This window comes from Meleagris gallopavo, chromosome 3 (assembly GCF_000146605.3).
Source record: "Meleagris gallopavo isolate NT-WF06-2002-E0010 breed Aviagen turkey brand Nicholas breeding stock chromosome 3, Turkey_5.1, whole genome shotgun sequence".
Lineage (NCBI taxonomy): Eukaryota > Metazoa > Chordata > Aves > Galliformes > Phasianidae > Meleagris > Meleagris gallopavo.
In genome coordinates, this window is record NC_015013.2 from 46,607,289 (window position 1) to 46,627,065 (window position 19,777).

Consider the following 19,777-nt stretch of genomic DNA (forward strand, 5'->3'; position numbering starts at 1 on the left):
GTATGTAGTATAGTAACATCTGTCACCAAATATGTGGAATTTCTTTCTCTCTTACTGCAATAATATGTTAATAGTTAAGCATACTTAATGTAAATAAAATAAAATAAAATACTGGATTACTTTAGAACCGTGTAACAGTAAACAAATATAATGAGTTTGGATAGTGTTAAATAGACAGAAACGTATTTTTTTCCCACAGAAAGCATATACATACACAAAAATAAATTAGTTTCATAACAAAGGACCTTTTTATTTTCACTGTTTTTGTTGTTGTTGCTTTTGTTTTTGTTTTTTTCCCTCTCCAGGCATATAAAGTAGAAAAGTAAGAGAATTGGGCTGCTTACTCTAAATCAGATTTAAATCTCCTTTGAGTGCTGTGTGCTAAAATCATCATTGCTGACTTGCAATCCAGATTAAGGAATTGTCTTCCCACAAACAAAAAGAAGAATTAAAACTGTTCTTTTCATACCTTGCTGATTTAATGCTTGCTTAACTATATCTCATTCTCACTGAACTACAAACACATGGATCACTCTCCATTTTTCTTTTTTTTGTTTGTTTGTTATTTTTTATTGAAAAATCTTACACATATTCCATTACAAAATCTGTCATATATATATACGTGTATATATATATATATAGTACAACTAGAAGCAAATCTACTGAATTGTGTGAATCAAAGATTGTCTACCAAAATGTAACTCAAAATTAAATATCCATGTTGCAGATTATTAAAATTATTTTGTTTTTCTCTGATGAAGCTGAAGGCCATTTTCACATAGTTAATTGATACTGCTGGGATACAAAAATTCCAAAACCTTGATTTCCCTTTTCCCAGCCTTGTGTCACCCATACATCAGAATTTTAGTACAATAATCTTTCTCTCAGAAAGAAGTACTTTTAGAGTGAGCATCATTCTTTGTGGAGTACCTTCACAAATAAAATCCTATAAACAATTCTGAATACCTCTCAGTAATTGCTGGCAAGTCAAATCATTGCAAGTTAGGTATAAGCGAAAGATTTTGCAGGAGCAGAGTGTAATTTAGGAATTCATCTACAGATTACCTAAAACAAAACAATCTGAAAGAATACTTAAAAATACTAGTTTACTGGTATATATGCCTTATTATCTAATAATAAACCATGAAAGATGAAGTATAAATAGTCAGAATCATAAAAAAGTTGTCTTATTCTAAGAAATCCTACTTAAAACGATGCAGTATTTTAACCAACGGCAGTTATCCTTCTGGTTTGGCACTCCTGAAACAGTGTAGAAATTATGCGTACTGAGACAACACTTTTGGGGAAAATACATGTGTGCGGTAAGATCTAAAGGTGGCTTCTGGAGTTAATAGTATTACATTGCTTAACATAAGAAAGAAATTTGAAAGTCTTTTACCGTGATTCATCAGCAGCAAAAGATAAAGGGAGGGAGAAAAGCAGTCTTTGAAGCTTATAGGATGTTTGACCTTGAAATTAAATCTTGCTTTAATAACACTCCCAGCAATCTCTGTAGTCTTCTTTCCAAAAATGCAAGATACAAATATTTTATTTAAATGTCTCAGACTTTGTAATGACTCAGAAGAGCAACTGCATGTCCTTGTAGCTGCTCTCCTTTCTGAGAAATGAACGGTGGGCTCAATTTCTTTACTGTAATTTCTCCATTTCCATGCTTCATTTCCTACATTTATCTGAGACTGGAGAAAAATCAGCATGTTCTGACAAGTCTAATACTGTGAGGCAGTAAAAGGACCTGGATTTAGTGGAGATTAGAGCTCCAAAATAAATATAATGCTTTATGTCAAATAATAATAAAAAAGGATAAATTCTCCTGTACAAATCAGAAGAGATAATAAAAAATAACAAATAGATAGCAACACCTTAAATATACCTACATGAGCATCACAAAACTTTTCAACCTTAAGGACATCCCTCCATATTTCTCATTTTATGTGACTTATAAAATAATCCAGTATGTTGATGACAAATTCAGAATTTCTTAAAATAAATGGCAATTTTATTTTTCATAAATCTACCCAGAAATTTACAGAGATTTCCCAGTAAATTGATTTGAAAAAAAAACAGGGACAAACAAAAAATGATCAGAATTTTTGTTTGTTTTCACGTCTGTCTTCTGCTTTTAGCTTAGGAAGCTGTATACAACATTGTAATGAAAATTTGCTAGAAAGTTTTCATTTGCAAATCCTGTATATTGTAATGTACTGGAATATGTAATTTTTTTAAAAAATCATGCTTTTAATAGATATACCATTGACTTTGTGTTCTAGACATAGCAATACTGTGAAGGCATCTGCAGAGTGTAATTGACTAATTGAGGTCACAGTGCATAGCATACTCTTGAAAGTGAGTTACCTTTGCAGGTATCTAAGGGTTGCTATCCATTTGAATGTGTCTGAGCATTTCATTTTATTAAAAATGATATCAAATGCTCATATACTTTGTGTTCAGTGCAGTCTCTAGGACAAGTCTAATGAAGGTATGCTCCATCAAGGCAAAAAAAGAACCTAAAAATTAAAAATGGAGAAGTATTTACAACTTTCTTCTGTCTGTAAGGTTGAGATATTTTGTTTTAGTATTTCTCAGTGCATTTTCAGAGAAAGATTCCAATGCTATGAGTATAAGCAGTCTGGACCACTCCCATACATATCTGCAAGCCTTTTAAAGCGAGGGCCCCAGTCACTGAGGTAATCATAGTTCTGGTCAGAGTTTGAGCTTATCGAATCTAATGAGCTGAGTGACTCTGCCACCGAGCCATTCCCCTCAAATGCATATGTCTGCAGGGAGTCATAGGGTGGTGCACAAGGGTCCACGTCAGCTTCTTTTAGTCTCTCCCAGATAAATTCCCTAAAAATTACATTATCTGGGATGCTTTTAAAAGTCGGTCTGCTCAAGAACTGAATCTCAGGTGTCACGTCCCTCCTGGTCTTGGTGTCTCGGATGATGTTGAGGTTTCTTAAGGCAGCCATGTCAAAAGCCTCAGTATCTTCTTCTCCACCACCCTCATCATCATATCTGACAATATTTTCTCTGATATCTCTCTCTTCATCAAAAATTAGGGGCTCTTTTTTCCGTCGCCTCATGGTGACAATCAGCAAGACAAGAACTGGAATGCAAAAAGATTGAAGTTTTAGAAATGTTAAAGTTTGCTCATATTTTTCATAGGGGTGAAAGCACTCATTAATTTATATGGTAAAGACACAAGGAAATTGCAGGCAATTTATGTAGTTAGACTTCAAATCTAACAGGTTCTAAAGTGGCTTTTAAACCATGAGCTTTTCACTTGTTAAAGAATTTATTTCCAAAGCCATTCTGAATTAATGTCTTCATTTCTAATTCTATATCCTATGTTATCTGCTAAACATAAATTTCAGGAGTGATTCAGTCTCACTATACAATCTCACAGCCATGAAATAAAAAAGGGACCTTTTCTTGTACTCTTAATTGCCTAAGCAGTAAAAGCACATTCATAAAGTAACTGAATAGAATTTAACAACCACATTTTGGGAAGTGCCTGAATTAAAGTATATGGCCAATCTCTTTCTCTTCTGGGAGAAAAAAAAAAAAAACAACCAAAAATAAAACCACCCACTCACCTTACTAGATCAGGGAAGACTGAATTATTAAGCCATGTGTAACTTAAGACTCTCTTATAGACATAAATTAAAAGAATTTTTAGGTAAGACTGTACTTTCCTTTTAAGTCCAAGGCACTGTACTTCAGGCATATGAATTATTTCTAACGAGAACTGCCAGCACTGGATTTTACTGGATCAGCTAGCATAAGAAAAGGCTATTATTTTTAAATTCTAGTCTTTAATATTTCCTTTAGCTCAGAAGTTAATGTAAAACTTTTGGGTGACACCCAAAAATACTGTGAGCAACAAACTCAAGACTTCCCTTTTTCAAGCACAGATTTGGTAAAGAAGCATCATTAATGGCACACAAAACATGGAAGCCAGTAATATTTCACCCATATGTAGGACATGAATCATCCTCCTACAAAACAATATTATCTTCTAGCATCAGGATAACATTTGCTGAGATATTTATACTTCTAGAAAAAAGAAGGCATCACTATGATTGTTAAAATATTAGTAATTCAAACACTAAGGATAATTCCACATTCAATTGACCTCTTTGGATTTACTGTTTATTTTTAAACTTAGGAATATATTGCTATATCCATTACATATCATAGTTTTGACATTTATTCTTAGAGACTTTGATATGATTACTAAATGCTTCATAAACTTCTGGAAAATAAAAAGCTCATTTAGATAAAATCAAGTATGAACTTCTCTTGGCAGTCTCAAAAGCATCCTCTATAAATTATACATAGGTCACTCTGAAAGTAATACCTCTTATTTAGTTCCATGGAAACAACAACAGACTAACCGCACCACCCATCACCTCATTGTGCTCTCATTCACTTTTTAGTCTCCATAAATGTTCAGCAAGCATTTATGAATGTCCATGGGTGCTGTTTTTTCCACATGGAGGAATCCAGTGACACGTCTTTTCTTTATATGCACTTCCATGTCAGATGCCGTTCTGTCAGAATGCCCTTCTTCTGCCATCTGTCACATGGCAACAAAATGTAATGAAATACTGGTGGAATGGTTCAACTTTTACTGCCATACAACCAACATCCACCCCTGATGTTGTGGGCCAACATCATAAAATAGGAGGTTTTACTTTCAGAGCAGCCCTTATATAATATAGGACACTCTTGAAAGCGTTTCTTTTCATGCAAGAATTTTTAAAAGCAATATCAATCCAGGCTCTTTCACTTTTAGCCTCTTGGCATCTCCCTGAATCCAGTCTTGTCTATTGAATTCATACACCACTGGTTTAGGGCACTTGATTTTAATAATGTTTATATAAGCAGTTTGAAAATGTAGGACTTTGACCTTTAGAGTGCTTTTTATGAAATTTCAAAATATTCTGATATTTGCAAAATAGAAATTGAGTAGTAGATATAACAGATAGCACTATTATCCTCATATCAAAGTTATCAGAAAACAGTTGCACTACACTCTTTCAGCTTATTCCTATTATAAAATATATTTTTAAGTGAAAGACAAATTAGTTTGCTAACAGTGCTAATATACATTTAAGTCAAAATTGCTATCAACATTTTTTTTAGTATTTTTAATATTTACCGCCACAATTATTATTGCCATGTATGTAAGCAAATAATCATTTTCTTTAATCAAGTGTAAATGTGTTTTTCCACTACTGTCATTCTTAACAGTGTTCATTTTGAAAGTTAAATAACCGTTAATAAGTGAAAAAATATGAAGCTCTGTAGGCAAGTCTGCCTGAAGGTGCAATAAAAATCAAGATGCAATGAATGTTTTATGCAGTATTCCTTGTACATCACACACTTGCTTGAAGCCAAGAGAAACCTGGAGTCCTTCTAAAGGTTAAATCTTTTAGCATTCAGATGGCTTTATGAGATTATTAATTTCTAGCCCTTCCAACAACTATGAACAATAATGTTTAACCTCTCAATGAACAAAGCTTTTAGTTGCACTTCAGCAACTGCAGGGAATAATACAAGCACAAAACAAAACAAAAAACTGATATCTAAATCAAGTGAAAATTATTTTAAAATTGATCAATTTCTCACAAAGTGATGGATTTTTCTCCTATATTTATTGTAAAGCAGAGATAAGACAGTAATTAGTGACTGGCTGAACATCTAGAAAAAAATGATTTTAGGTTCTTTACAGAAAAAATAAAACATAGGAGAAATGTTTTAGGGACACACGTATTGCCTTTTGCTCTATACTAATACATTGAATGATGCTAAAGAGATGCCAGGACTGATTTTGTGTGTGATTTAACAAATAGATTGATAACCGATACTAGAGGTAACTAAGGATTAAGTCTGAATAACTAGAACTAATTAATATACATCTAAACTAACTTTTTTGTTTTGATTTACCTGAACTGTAAAAAATGTTGATTTTGTTTAACTGGTAAAACAGTCAAGAAAACTTGTCATTTGCATTTATGTGATAAAATGTAATTTTATTTTTGTGTTTGTACAACTATGATCATAGCATCGATAGTGTCAGTTAAACTAGATCAGTTTTTAAAATAATATTGAATAAAAGAAGAGATTTTTGCTTTGACATGTTGAAAGTTGTTTAATGGAATTATTTTGAAATTTCCAATTTAGTGTGATCTAGTGAAAAATCGGGTTTACGTTACCCATGCCTACTTCTCTGTTTCTGTCCTTTGTACTTAAGAAAACTGCAGCATAATTACAAAGAAGCTGTAATAGCTCCAATACAAACTGAAGAACCCTACATGCAGAGCTGTACAGAAAGTGATAGACCTAAATCACAAGCATTATAAGGCCCTGTACATACTACACACCTAGTCTGGTTTTTACAATGACAATAAGCCACCACAGCTGCAAGTGAACATGCACACTGGTTTATGCCTTAGCTGTATCATGAGTCGTAAAGCCAAAGACTGAAGTCTTTTACTCATGTAACCACCACAGTAATAACCTATTTAGTTATATATTGCAGTTACTAGTACAGTCAGATGAGATCTAGGAAAGCAGAGGCCATGGCTTAGGAAATCTGTATTTAATTCCCAGTTAATAAGCTTCATGTATAGCAGTTGCTTAATCAGGTTGGATTGCTATTTGCAAAGCAACTGTGACTTCTGATTACCCAGATTTGTTGACCTTAGAAAGGCATATCATTTTCAGAAGACAAGTTCTGCACTGCATATTCAGCCATCTTTTACATGACTTAATTCAAATTACCTCCAGATTGAAACAGTTATTGATTTATCAGTTCTCCAACTGTAAGACAAAGAGCCATACATATTAAACTGTTCCATTCTTTACCCATTTTATTCATTTAAAGAACAAGATCCATATGACTTGGACTGTTCCTTCCTGCTTAAGAATTACACAATTAGATGTGTTGATTTAATTAGGTTCTGCTAAGTTCCATGAGAATAACATATTTGTCTATCAACTGAAAAAAAATTAACAATTTAAATATATATTTTGAAATTTAATCAATGTATCATTAACTTATAAAATCTAATGCCAAAAACCAGGGGATTTTCTTTACTACTTCTATGGAAAGTCAGGAAACTAAAGGAATAGATTATATTCAGAAGTATGGAAGGTTAAAATCACGAAAGAGAATTATGTCAACCTAGCTTCCTATTGCATAAATACAAAGAAAATCTTTAACCTCTTGAATGCAATTGGGTTATCTACAACTGAACATTATTTGTGTGTGTGTGTATGATTTTATGCATATTTTTCATACAAAACACTTTTAACATAAGCAATTATTGTGTCTGGAAGATAATAACTGAAAAACAAACTACATTGAATTAAATTATCACCTAATTTAAAAGGAAGTAAATTAAATCTTTCTTATTTCACTAAGAATTATGTATTTTAAAAAGAATATAAAACAGCTTTCCATATGCTTTTTATAGAATAAATTGCAAGCACTTCTTTATTATTATTTTTTCTTTAAAGCACAGCCTCACTGCAAAGTGAATAATTATAAAGGTTTTTGAGTTATGAATGAAGTACTGGAATTTTCTTGTGCAATAAAATTTAGGATTTAATCTCTAGAGTGAAATATATTTCAGTAAAATGTCTATAACCTTTTAAATGATTTTACTTTGAACAAAATAGTTCTTTCTATGTTACATGTGATCATAACAAATTAGTATGACGTAGTAATAATTTTCCTTCTTAACCTTAGTGAAAACTTTGTGCTTATCTAAAACGAATCAGTTATTTAACTAAAAATAACTACACTGAGAAATCTCATTGGAACAGACTCAGTATTCACTAAGACAAATGGTTATTTATTAGAAAAATGGTTCTAAGGAGCAAGAACAAATATTAAAGCACATCATACTAACATTCAGCAGACGAAAGCTTGTTGAGAATTCAAGATATTAGAACCAGAATGCATGTACTCGTGACAGTTTGACATCTGTGCAAATCTCATCCATCGTTACCAACAGCTGAAGTCTATTTTTTATGCAATACTAATTGATCTTCAGGATTTTTTTTATTTTTATTTTTATCAGGAAAGTATGTGAAAGGGAAATGGGACTAAAAAGGAAATTCCTAGCAGTGCACTCATGCAGCTGATCCAGAAACTGCCCTCTGGTAACAAATGAAAGGAAGAAAGACTCTGGAATCAGATAAACAAGGCTTGTTTGGGGTTTCACAAGATCCTTGGGCATCTCTTACCTGTGAGTATCGAAACCTGGCTGGGAACAAAACACCTTCAGGATCTAACATCAAATTGCAGGACTCAAAGCCAAGGTTAACATACAAACACAGCGTAAACTGTGCCTGCAACTTTGAACTGTACCCCAAAAGAGTGGCTTAGAAAGGAAACAAAGAGAGTACATTGAAATGCCTACTTGGATAAACAGTGGTGACACATTCATATAGATATATTTGAAAGTCCAATTCCTTGACAACTAAAATCAATGGCAAGGCAGTCGTCTGCCAGATTCCTCTTCAGTGCACAACCCATTATTCAAAATCTGTGTCCACACAGTTTGTTCCCAGTTCTTTACCAAATGCTTGTTTGGCACAATCTACAGGTGATTGGTTGCTTATGCATTTTTCAGAAATTCTTTTTTCATATATATATTAATAGAAATAGTGACATTCCAGTTTGGGATTAAATGCATTCCTGTTGTTACAGAATACTTAAGTGCACTTTACTGATGCTTTCAATGGACGATTTTCCACTGATGTCAATGTCATTTGACAGAAGAGCATAGCACTGTGTATCTTTTAGAACTGTGCCATTAATCTGTATGTGCAAATAAAGTTCATTTGGGAATACAGATGACCTAGAAATACTGTAAGAAAAAACTTATCTAAAAATGTTCATTAAAATTGTTGAAAAAATTAACTTCCATTTCTTCTTAAGTTTAGGTCTAACCATATGTTAAGTACGATTGAATAATCTTATGTTGTTGGCTTTTTTTATCACAAAATAACAGAACGAACGTTTATTTGTAGGAGAAGGAATATTCTGTCTAATGCTTACAGTGAAAAAAAACCACAAAATCAATGAGAAATCTCCTACACATTGTTAAAATGCTGCCACAAACAAAAGCACCAACAAAAATCTCTTGATCTGATGCAAGTTACTTGGATAACAGAAACAGATAATTCATCACTGGGACTACATGAATTTGGGAAGACTTTAGTCATCTTCTTCTTGGGCTGATATGTGAATCCAACAAATAGAGAAATCTCTCCAATGATGGCAACACTCAAGAGAATTCCTGTGAGAATTGGGACAGTTGGGACTTTTTTATTATATTTTTCTGACAATAAGTGAAATTACACCTCTGCTCACCTGCATCTCACAGATGCAAGGATGGTTATTCATCTTTATTCCCTGATTTAGGCTTGTAATGCTACCAGGCAAGCATGTTGTTTAAGGATTTGGCACAAAATGAGAAATGCTAATTAAACTAGGCTCTTGACACTTCTTCACTGTTTGCAAACTGATTGCTCCCTCTGTCTTTTATACAGCTGTAGTTTCACTGCTTAACATAAAATTCAGCTGTGCCTCCATTTGCAAGCTTAACAAAAGATCATTCTGTAGAAGATATTCAATTAAATATGATGATTCTCATCAGTAAATTATATCAATTGTATTTCCTAAGTGTTTTTTGTTCTCCACGATTCAAGAAATGTTTTAAAAGAGTTATTTCTCTGAAAAGAACACACACTGATCTGAAAATGACCAGCTATTACACTAAACTAGAGAAATACTACCATAAACTGTGCTGTCTACTTCTTAAATAATACATTTGTTGCAAATGATCTTTTTCCATCTAATGTTATCTCATATATGCCTCTGGAGGCAGCTTGTAAAAGAAACAAAATATTTGAACTCCTAAGTCCCAGACTGAGGATTTTGTGTGGCTCATGATGCAAAATGCTGTTCAGTTTGCAATGTTAGATATTCTATTAAAAAATGTAGTGAATTAAAAAAAAAAAAAAAAGTAAGAAAAGAACTGAAGAGATATATATGTATGTATATATATTGTTACTTAAATAAAAAATAATAATGACGGGAAGAAGGCTTACCCAGCAGTGTTAAAACACAAGCCAATATTGCTATCAGAGCTCCAGTGCTAAGTCCTGCAGGCAAGATGTATGCCTCTGCATTGCATGTCTGAGCAATACCATCTGCATCACAATCACAGACTCTTATGGTAAGAGTATTAGTGCTACTAAGTGAAGGTGATCCGCTGTCCACAATGAATATTGGCAAGTAGAAAACAGATTGTTCCTGTCTTCGGAAACCATTTCTTCTCGTTAATACAGTTGCAGTGTTATCTAGATGAAGGAATAGAATAATAAAAGTAAAATACTTGATCTTACTAGAACATAAATAATATAGGCTTTCACTCAAAAGAATTTAGAAGCACATTCATATTATTTCAATGATCTTATATTTCCTGGTCATACATTTCTTTATCTACAAAGGTAGAATCAGCTGAAAATTCAAGTTCATCTAAACAGAAATATTTCTGTTTTTCATGAAAGACTGTTTCAAAATTGCAGAAGCCTATTTGGTTTTAGTATGCTCACATTTCCAGAGTCTTTATGTATAGTAGAAGATGCAATTATTGTAAAGGAGAAGGAAAAAAAGTCACACTTCAATAATTAGATTAAGTATTTGCATATATTTCACGTCTAATTTCCAAAGTTCTGTTACAACTACTTGCAGTATAGATAGCATGGAGGTCATAAGCGTATTCATAGGTGAGTAGATTCTGAGGACCAATGATTGATTTTTTCAAAATGTAAAAAAGAAATTATCCGATTGGCGCACAAATACAGGTAATGTCACATATAATAGAGACATGCACTTGTTTTCCATGTCAGCCAAAATTCAACAGGTTATTAATACAATGAATCTGAAATGTGTGCTGCAGTGCTGCTCTGAGCTCGGTGACTAAAAAGTCTGTGTGTTCCAGAAAAGATTTGCAAAACTCACTGTGTTCAATACAGGTTGATCGCTCCTGAGAGGTAGGGAGATACATCTCCTAGAAATGTATAGAAAAGGTTGGTCGGTCGGTCTGTCTATCTATCATCTAGCTATCTGTCTTTTTATAGATAGATACATTGATAGTCTGGTAGAGGTAACTCATTGTGTCAACTATTATGATCTGTCTGGAAAACCAAACAAACATTTCTTCATATAGAACCATATGCGATATGTATAAAACTAATGTCAGAATAGGCAACTGCTGCACTGTTTTGTAACTCCACTGATCTTACTGGCTTTAGAAGGATCTATTATTGACCTTAGCATATTATATGTTTTTTGAAAAAGAGACTGTCTTTTTATTGAATACTTTACAATACGTGTTACAGTGTCAGATTTCTAGAAATGTATTATTTTGATCATTATTTACAGTTCTTCGTTTCAAACTATAAGCTTCTCGTATGAAGAACATTATGTATGTCAGTAACTACATGCAAGAAAAGGTAATAAACAGCTGCATGAGAGATCTTTTTTAGGTCACATGTACATAGTGAAAATTCTCTGAAGTCTGTACGAACATTACTCTTTAGTCCACCGTATGTCTTTTTTGTCTTATTAATAAAAATGACTTTGCAACTTTGGTTAGTACTGGTACATGAAAGAGCAGTGCAAGTGCTATTCATTAGTGTTGGTCCAAAAGTAATACCTTCTATTTTATTTCGTTGGTCCACAACATCAGAGGGAAATGTTGTTGGTATGGCAGTAGATGCTGAGCCTTCCCACCAATATTCTGTTACATTTTTTTTGCCATGCAACATGTGGCAACAGAGGGGCAGTCCAACAAAATGCTGTCTGGTTTGAAAGTGTGTATGAATAAAAGGTGTGGAATTGAATGTCTTCATGTGGAAAAAAATGGCACCCACTGACTTGCTGAACATTTATGGAAACCAAACAGAAGATGTGAGCATAGTTGAGGGAGTGCGTTTTAATGGTGGCCACAGCAACAGTCATTCACCACTGCCAGTGCCAATTTTTACAGATGACACACGCAGGCTCTTGTTCATCACTGGCAAAAAATGCATAGCTAATAGTGGTGACTGTGTCGAGAAATAGTTTTCGGTATCTGAAAATACGTTCTATCAGATAATTTTATTGTGCTCTTTGTACTGGTTGTATTTTCCATGGAAATAAATAGGAGGAATTACGTTCAGAGTGACGTGTAGTTCTACTTGCCTCAACTCATAGCTAAACTGACTCATAACCAGCTGCTATACTATGCAGTGCAATAAGAGCACTAATTAGAAGCATGTTCTCAGATATTTTAACTAATAGAAATGTGATGTCCATGGGAGTCTTTTCGTAAGTCTGTGGGGAAATGTTAGTAAGAAGTCTGTGTAAATACTGCAGGCAGTTGCCATTTTCAAAATCATTCTTCAGTAGATGGTATACCTATTGAAAATAAGTGTGGTTTTTTTTGTTGTTGTTGTTTGTTTTTGTTTTGTTTTGTTTTGTTTTAAACCAACCCTGTGCACCTATTTTTTATGCCTTGAGTTGTTTTAATAAAACATGAATTCCTGGACATTTTTCAGTTAATGCCCCAAGGTAAAGTCTAGACAAAAACATATAAATACAGGGGAAAATGTGAAAAGAGCGACTTCTGGAAAAAAAAAAAATGAAGCTCGTGTTTGGCTCAAGGCTTTAAATGATGCAGACAACAGCTTTATTCCCTTGACAGATAGTCTACAGATAGAATTAATTTAGGGGCTGATTAATTTACATTCTTACCAGAATAGAAGTTTATGTAGGTCATAATCAGCACAATATATTCAAAACAGAAGGTGTTAGGTGTGAATATTTACTCAAACAAACAGGTTCTGTTGCCTTTATATTCTTACCTTTGTTGTCCTGAAGTGTAAAATTATGGTTATTTGCTGCTTCTGCTGTTAAACTGAAGTAGAACTGATGACCATTTGGTGGGTCATCTTTATCAATTGCACTGATTTTCTGGATGATCTGTTTTGAGATACATAGGTGTTCAACTGTTTGGCACGTGAAGGAGCATAAATACATACACATTATACAAACTCTCTATTACCCACTGAAGAGTCAATCTCTCTTGAATCTTGTTTACATTATGTTTTGGTTTTCTGAACTCCCAAGCAGGTGTAGATACTATTATTAACTGAAATATGACTTTTGATTACTTTCCCTGTACTTGAAATTTATTCAATAAAAGTAATGGTCTGCAGGACCTCAAGATAATTAGGTCCTGTCATTCATCAGTGTTTAAAGTATAAACTGGGCAGTGGTGGAAGAAGCACTTCTGAGTATCCAGAACACAGCCTTCCTGTAGTTATCAGTTGTTGCAATCAATATTGCACTGTAATATTGTGCAAAGAAGAGATTATGATTTTGATTATTTCTATGCACTTTTTTATTTTAAAGAGAAAAAAAAGTATGAAAACGAAAATGGCAAATCCTAAGTATAATAATAGTTTTTTCTTTTTCACTTTTTAAATTTTATTTTGTAAAATTTAATGAAAAATTCTCTCTAAGAAAAGATTTTAATATTGCTTACAATCCTTAAAGGAATAAATACTAAGACACAAGAGTTCTGACTGGACCACAGGGACGAGAAGCTGGTGCGCCAATAGAACATTCTTAATCTATTCCTATGTTTCTCATGAATGTGAGCTAACAAATGTAGGGTTTTTTCTGTTGAGAATTTAAATTTTGCTGTACTTTTGAGATGTATAATAAACAATATCTGCCACAGTAAGGAAAATATTCTGGAAGAAGGCACAAAAGTGTAAAAAATCCCAATGAGTATGAGGGATATGTGTGAGTGAGACATCTACTAGTATTCTGGGAGAGGGAAAGGAGAATTAGATGTCTTATGAATTAAAATGTAAAATTTAAAATGTGACAGAAAACAAGGATAAACAGCATCAGAGTCTAGGACTTTGATGAATTTCATAAAGTTAGCTGAATCAAGGACTATTTGGAAGTTATGTTAGGAATTAAAAACACTAGAGAGTTTGCTAGGAATGTATCTCTCTTCTGAAATTCATACCTTATGGTCCATACCTCCTAAGAAAAGTAAAAGTGTATATTCATTTTAGGAAAGACAGGAATTTTGCCTTCGAACAGGGTCAGTGTTGAGACTATTTCCCAGTAAAATTATGAAGAAGTAATCATTCCTAACATTATTTAAAACACAATGAGCTTAGCCAAATATGCTAGCTATGCTGTAAGGAAATTAGAACTTTCAAAACTACATAGAATATGTCATTTTTACATCTTCATTTTTCTCTTCGGTCATATAATAGAATCACGGAATGTCTTGGGTTGGAAGGGACTTCAAAGATCATTAAGTTCCAACCCTCTTGCTGCAGGAAGGGATGCCAACTATTAGATCAAGCACTAGCTCATGTTTCCCAGGGCCCCATCCAACCTGGCCTTGAACACTTCCAGGGACAGGTCATCCACAGAGTCTGGGAAAACTGTTCCCAAACCTCACCACCCTCTCAGTGAAAAATTTCCCTGACATTGAATCAAAATCTTTCCTCCCTTAGTTTAAAAATATTCCTCCTTGTCCTATCACTATGAAGACATGTAAAAAGTTGATTTCGCTCCTGTTTATAATCTCCTTGTAAATACTGAAGGGCCTTAATGACGTCTCCCTGCAGCCTTCTCTTCTCCAGGCTGAACAAGCCCAGCTCCTGTCTTCATAGGAGAAGTGCTCCAGCCCTCTGATCATGTTCATGATCCTCCTCCGGATCCTCTAAAAATGCCTTACATCCTTCTTGTGTTAGAGGCCCTAGACCAGACAGTACTCCAGATGTCCAGATAGGGCCTCGTGAGGGCAGAATAGAGAGGGACAATTACCTCCCTCACTCTGTGGCCAACCCTCTTCTGATGCAGCCCAGAATAGTGTTGGCTTTCCAGGCTGCAACTGGCTGATGTTAAGTTTTTCGTCTACCAGGAACTCTATGTCCTTCTCAACAGGGCTATTCTCAGGGACTTTTTATTCCAGTGTGTATACATATCTGGAATTACCCCAACCGAAGTGTAATACTTTGCACTTTGCTTTGTTGAACTCAGAGGCCTACCTTTTGGGTTTATCAAGGTCCCACTGCCTTATCAACTACACCACTCAGTTTGATGTCATCAGCAAAATGCTGAGGGTGCACTCAATCCCATCATCTGTGTCACTGATAAAGATGTTAAAGAGTACTAGTCCAAGACTAACATAAAGACTAAGCCATGAGGGACACCGGTCATCACTTGCCTTCACCTAGGCATAGAGCCATTGACCACAACATTTTGGCTGCGAACTTCCAATTTCTTATCCACCAAACAGTCCACCTTTCTACCACTAGGTAGGGTGAAAATTTTAGGACTGAAGGAAAATAAGCTTATGCTGCACATCAAAGCATCATTTTTACTGCCATAAGTTGATTCTATTTTATCTTAAAGCTGACAGGCTTTCAAAATAAATTACTGCCTATCTGATAAAAATAAACTTAAAAAGTATCAAGAGCTATACCTGGCCAGGTTGAGCATTTTCACAGACAGTTGTCTCATACTCCATGGCAAACTCAGGGGCATTGTCATTGATGTCAAGGATAGTTATGGCTACATATCCTCTCCCAATCTGTACTGGATTCTCTAATTAAAAAAAAAAAAAAAAAGGACAACAATTTAATTAAGTAGAACTCCATGAGAATTTTCTTTGGGTCAGTATGTTTTTCATTTGCGTTGTTTTGCATATGCTTGCCAAATCAATTACAAACCCTCTTAGAAAGCTAAGGAAAGATCTTAGCTTAATCTTCTGGACCAAATTAAAATGTCTGTGTTTTTCAATAGTGTCAATAAAATCAAGATTTTATTTTCAAGGCTAATTTGAAAATCTAACTCATTAATCAGAGCATGATTTGTATCATATGGAAGGATAATAGTAAATACAACCATCAGCAAGGGTACACAGTAGACAAAACAGCACTATTCATATCAGGAATAGCCCAGTTATTATGGGTGAAAGTAATCTATGTTAAAATCAAATTAAGAAGTTAAAAACAGAATTCTTTCAGCTATGTAAATCAAACAAACAATCAAAAAATAAACAAACAAATGGGGAGGTAGAATTTGTATTTCCAAGCAAATCCCAAAGTATTTAATGTGTATACAGAACTATACCTTTCAACAGTGTTATTCATTGACGTATACTTCTACCTAAAATGTGATTTTGTGCAAGACCTAATGTCACCATTTAATCTCAAACAGTAGATTGTTGGTGGATGAATCTCAAATAGTATATAGTTGGTAGAGTAAGGAAAATGAACATTTGTGTATATTGTACCTATTTTGTTACATAAAATTTCTGACTTGGAGAGACTACATTACTGTTACTATATTACCACTGTTTTTTCTATTAGTGATGTGGCAGGACAGAATAAAAAACTGTACAAACATTAAAAGATGTATCTATCTTTTTTAGTGTATTACAAACAAATTTTATTAAACATTAGAAATTTTTAAAGAAATACATTCAAACATAGTTCACGTCTTCTTTTTTTTTCCTTTCTTTTTTTTCCATGTATGAAATATAGAGCAATTTTGACACCAATTTTCCCCTCTATTGATATAAAAGGGACCTACTTTGGGGCAAAACTGAGCCAATGAGTTACACTGGTTGCACTTCTGTGATAACATATTTAAGAAAAGATACAAAATGCTGCACAGTAGCTGGGAAATGAGAAAGAAAATGTGTAAGAAACAGCTCTGCAAACACAGCTCTGCAAACACCAGTGAAGAATTGGGAGTGGGGCAAGAGAGTGAGGATGAAAGAACAGCAGAGACATAGTGTTATGGACTGTTAGCAAACACCCAAGGCCAACCCAGGTAGCCCAGTAGACTAGTAATAAGAATTACATTTAAATAAAGAAATTATTCAAATATTAAGGCATATATAGTTTTTCATAGAATGTATTCAGAGCTGAACAGGTTTACACTCAATGGTTCTGTTAACAGAATTCTTGTATGCACTTAAAGAGTTTGATTCTTCGTCACTTTTTTCATTACTCAAAAAAAACATCAAGTACAAAATATCCTTTAATATCTTACCTAAGACTGAGGATGGCACATAAGTATTCAGATATTCTTCACCCTTTCTAAGAGTGCTGTGGTAGACCAACAGCAATGAGTTCTGAGTATCACAACTAAGAGGGGCTAATTGATATAATCTACTCCATATTACTTTTGGTCTAATGGTATTTAGTGTGAGATTTCTGATACTAATTTCATTTTCCTTTGTACTTGTTTGTCTAATGTTAAAAGTCTACAGAAAGTGTGGAAAAGCAAATAGACAATGCTTAATCTGTTGTATATCTGTGGGTTTTTTTATCACATAAGTGTCTTTTACATTGAGTGAGAAGAGCTATTTTGTCTGTCATGTTTTTAAACATTATAATACTTTCACTTGGTGCAGCTGATCCCAACTAAACCTGAAGTTTTGCACATAAGCAGTTAATACAATCTTTTAATTGTTACTTACGACTCTCCATGGCCAAGACTGTAATGTTATGAATAGCATTAGTTTCCCTGTCCAAAGACTTGGCAGTTGTAATGACTCCACTGTTGGCATCAATATTGAAATACCTCTCGAGGTCTGTGTTTCGATCTATTGAGTACCTAGGTGAAGGATGAAAGAAAACTTTTGATTTATGTTCAATTATAGCTTGTAAAAATGTTTCATTGATTTCTCATTAGAAAGACAGAGTTTCCATTGTTTCCCCATATTGAGCTTGGCTTTGTCCATTTTCTCCAGGGTTTTAAAAGAAGCAAAGCTGTAAGTAAACGCAAGACCACTCAGGCTAGTCAATGAATGACCATGGCTCTGTTATCTCAAGTGAAGTTGTAGGAGTTCCTTCTTTCTTCCTCTCTGTCATAATGGAGAAATTCACTTACTCATGGAATAATATCCTCCTGAGCCCAAACTAAAGAGAAAGTGAGTTGGAAGTTTTCTACACAGATGTATCAGCCAGGCTTTGCTCCCACAAGGACCTGCAGTCTGAGCATAAATCTTTCTGTTACTAGCAAAAGAACTACGCAGAGCTTCGGGAGTTCGGGGGCAGGGATCAAAAAAAAATAAAATAAATAAATAAATAAATAAAAAAGAAGATGGAGAGTAGATCAAGGGATCATATGTCATCTGTCAGCTCCCAGCACTTTGCTGTCTTTAGACAAACTTAAGTTCATGCCCTATATTCTTTGGCTTAACATATCTTTTGTTTTAAAACTTGTTTTAGGAAGGGGAAATGAGCTTCTTAGTAAACAGAAAACAGCATGAGTGAAAAGGTCAGATTGCCTGTGGGTGTTTTGCTTATATCCTTTCTGAGAGAAAGAGACAGTTGATTAGGCAGTATTAGATTTACAGCTGGAATATTCTTGACATTCGATTTAATATTAGGTCAGAATCTTGCACTGTCATTTAGATCAAGATGAATTAAAATGTCTGAGTCAGACCAAGTGTGTTCATTACAATTACTGTCACACTGACAACAGATTAGATTATTGATATAGCATTAATCAAAACCTTTTAACAGTGTGGAAGGAAAGAATTATGGATGATAGTTCAAAAACAGGACTTCCCAGACATAATGATATTTTGGCGTGATATGTTTGTTCTGTGTTGAAATACACCAGCTTCTACTCTGTTGTATTACGGGGTTCTATATAACCCTTTTGGCTTCAAAATCTTTCTAACAGAGACCTGTTATGCATTAAGGATTGCTTTTCTGTATTATCTTACAGTAAGAGAAAGAGATAAAGACTTTAAGAAATACAATAACAGAAGTTTTCATGAATTGAGGCTCTCCCTTTTTCACTCTACTTTTTTTTTCCTTTTAGAGTCAACCTGAATTTTTATTTTCTTTCATGCCAGTACTGTTGTTTATTTGATCAGCTGTGCCCTTCAGCTGCTTTGTTCCTGTCAAGCTTTCCCTAAAGACTGTCTCTGGCACCTCTGCAAAGCAGTCAGTTGTGGCAGGTTCAATCTCCTGTCAGCCCTTAGGTTTCCTAATTATTAACACTATTACTCTGCAAATTGAAAATTCAAAGGTCTTTCTTACAACATTGTAAGAAATTGTAAAAAGAGCGAAAGAGAGAGAGAGAAAGAGAGAGAGAGGGAAAAAAAGAGGAGAGAGAAAAATGAGAAAGAGACAAACATAAAGAAAAAGCACAAAATCAATAAAAGAAAGAAACTAAAAGGAAGGAAGAGAAGAAGGAAGGGAGGAAGGAAGGGAGAGGGAGGAAGGGAAAGATTGTGAGAGCCGAAGGAAACGTTATATAAATTAGACAACAGATTGACAGATTGTTATGAAATAAGAATCAAAAATATTTTTTATACATTGGAACCAAGCAGTTTTGTTTAACCATTGTTTACAAGTATTGTACCCATACTCAAATTCTAAAAAATATTTTAAACACTTTCAACACTTTAATTCCTTACAGCCATTAGAACTTGAAAGTCTTTGAACTGTAGGAATTTTAAACACTTTATTTAATCTAGTTCAAACATCAATAATTCTTGGGTCCATATGAAATAAACTCTTATTTTCGAACTATTTTTCCTTTTCCTCTTCCTCTTCCTCTTCCTCTTCCTCTTCCTCTTCCTCTTCCTTTTCCTTTTCCTTTTCCTTATCCTTTTCCTTTTCCTTT

At 34.0% G+C, this 19,777-nt stretch overlaps 1 protein-coding gene across 1 annotated transcript in view; it reads right to left on the reverse strand.

Annotated features, from left to right (window-relative positions):
• Positions 1-225: 225 nt before the first annotated feature.
• Positions 226-19,777, reverse strand: part of LOC104910285 (cadherin-7) — a 41,370-nt gene continuing 21,818 nt past the window's right edge. Inside the window, exons 2-6 of the mRNA XM_031552860.1 lie at positions 17,613-17,819; positions 15,606-15,727; positions 12,952-13,069; positions 10,150-10,401; positions 226-3,124 (exon numbers count right to left, since the gene is read on the reverse strand). Coding sequence (XP_031408720.1) covers positions 2,631-3,124; positions 10,150-10,401; positions 12,952-13,069; positions 15,606-15,727; positions 17,613-17,819 — 1,193 coding nt within the window. The 3' untranslated portion in view covers positions 226-2,630. The remainder of the gene's footprint in view (positions 3,125-10,149; positions 10,402-12,951; positions 13,070-15,605; positions 15,728-17,612; positions 17,820-19,777) is intronic.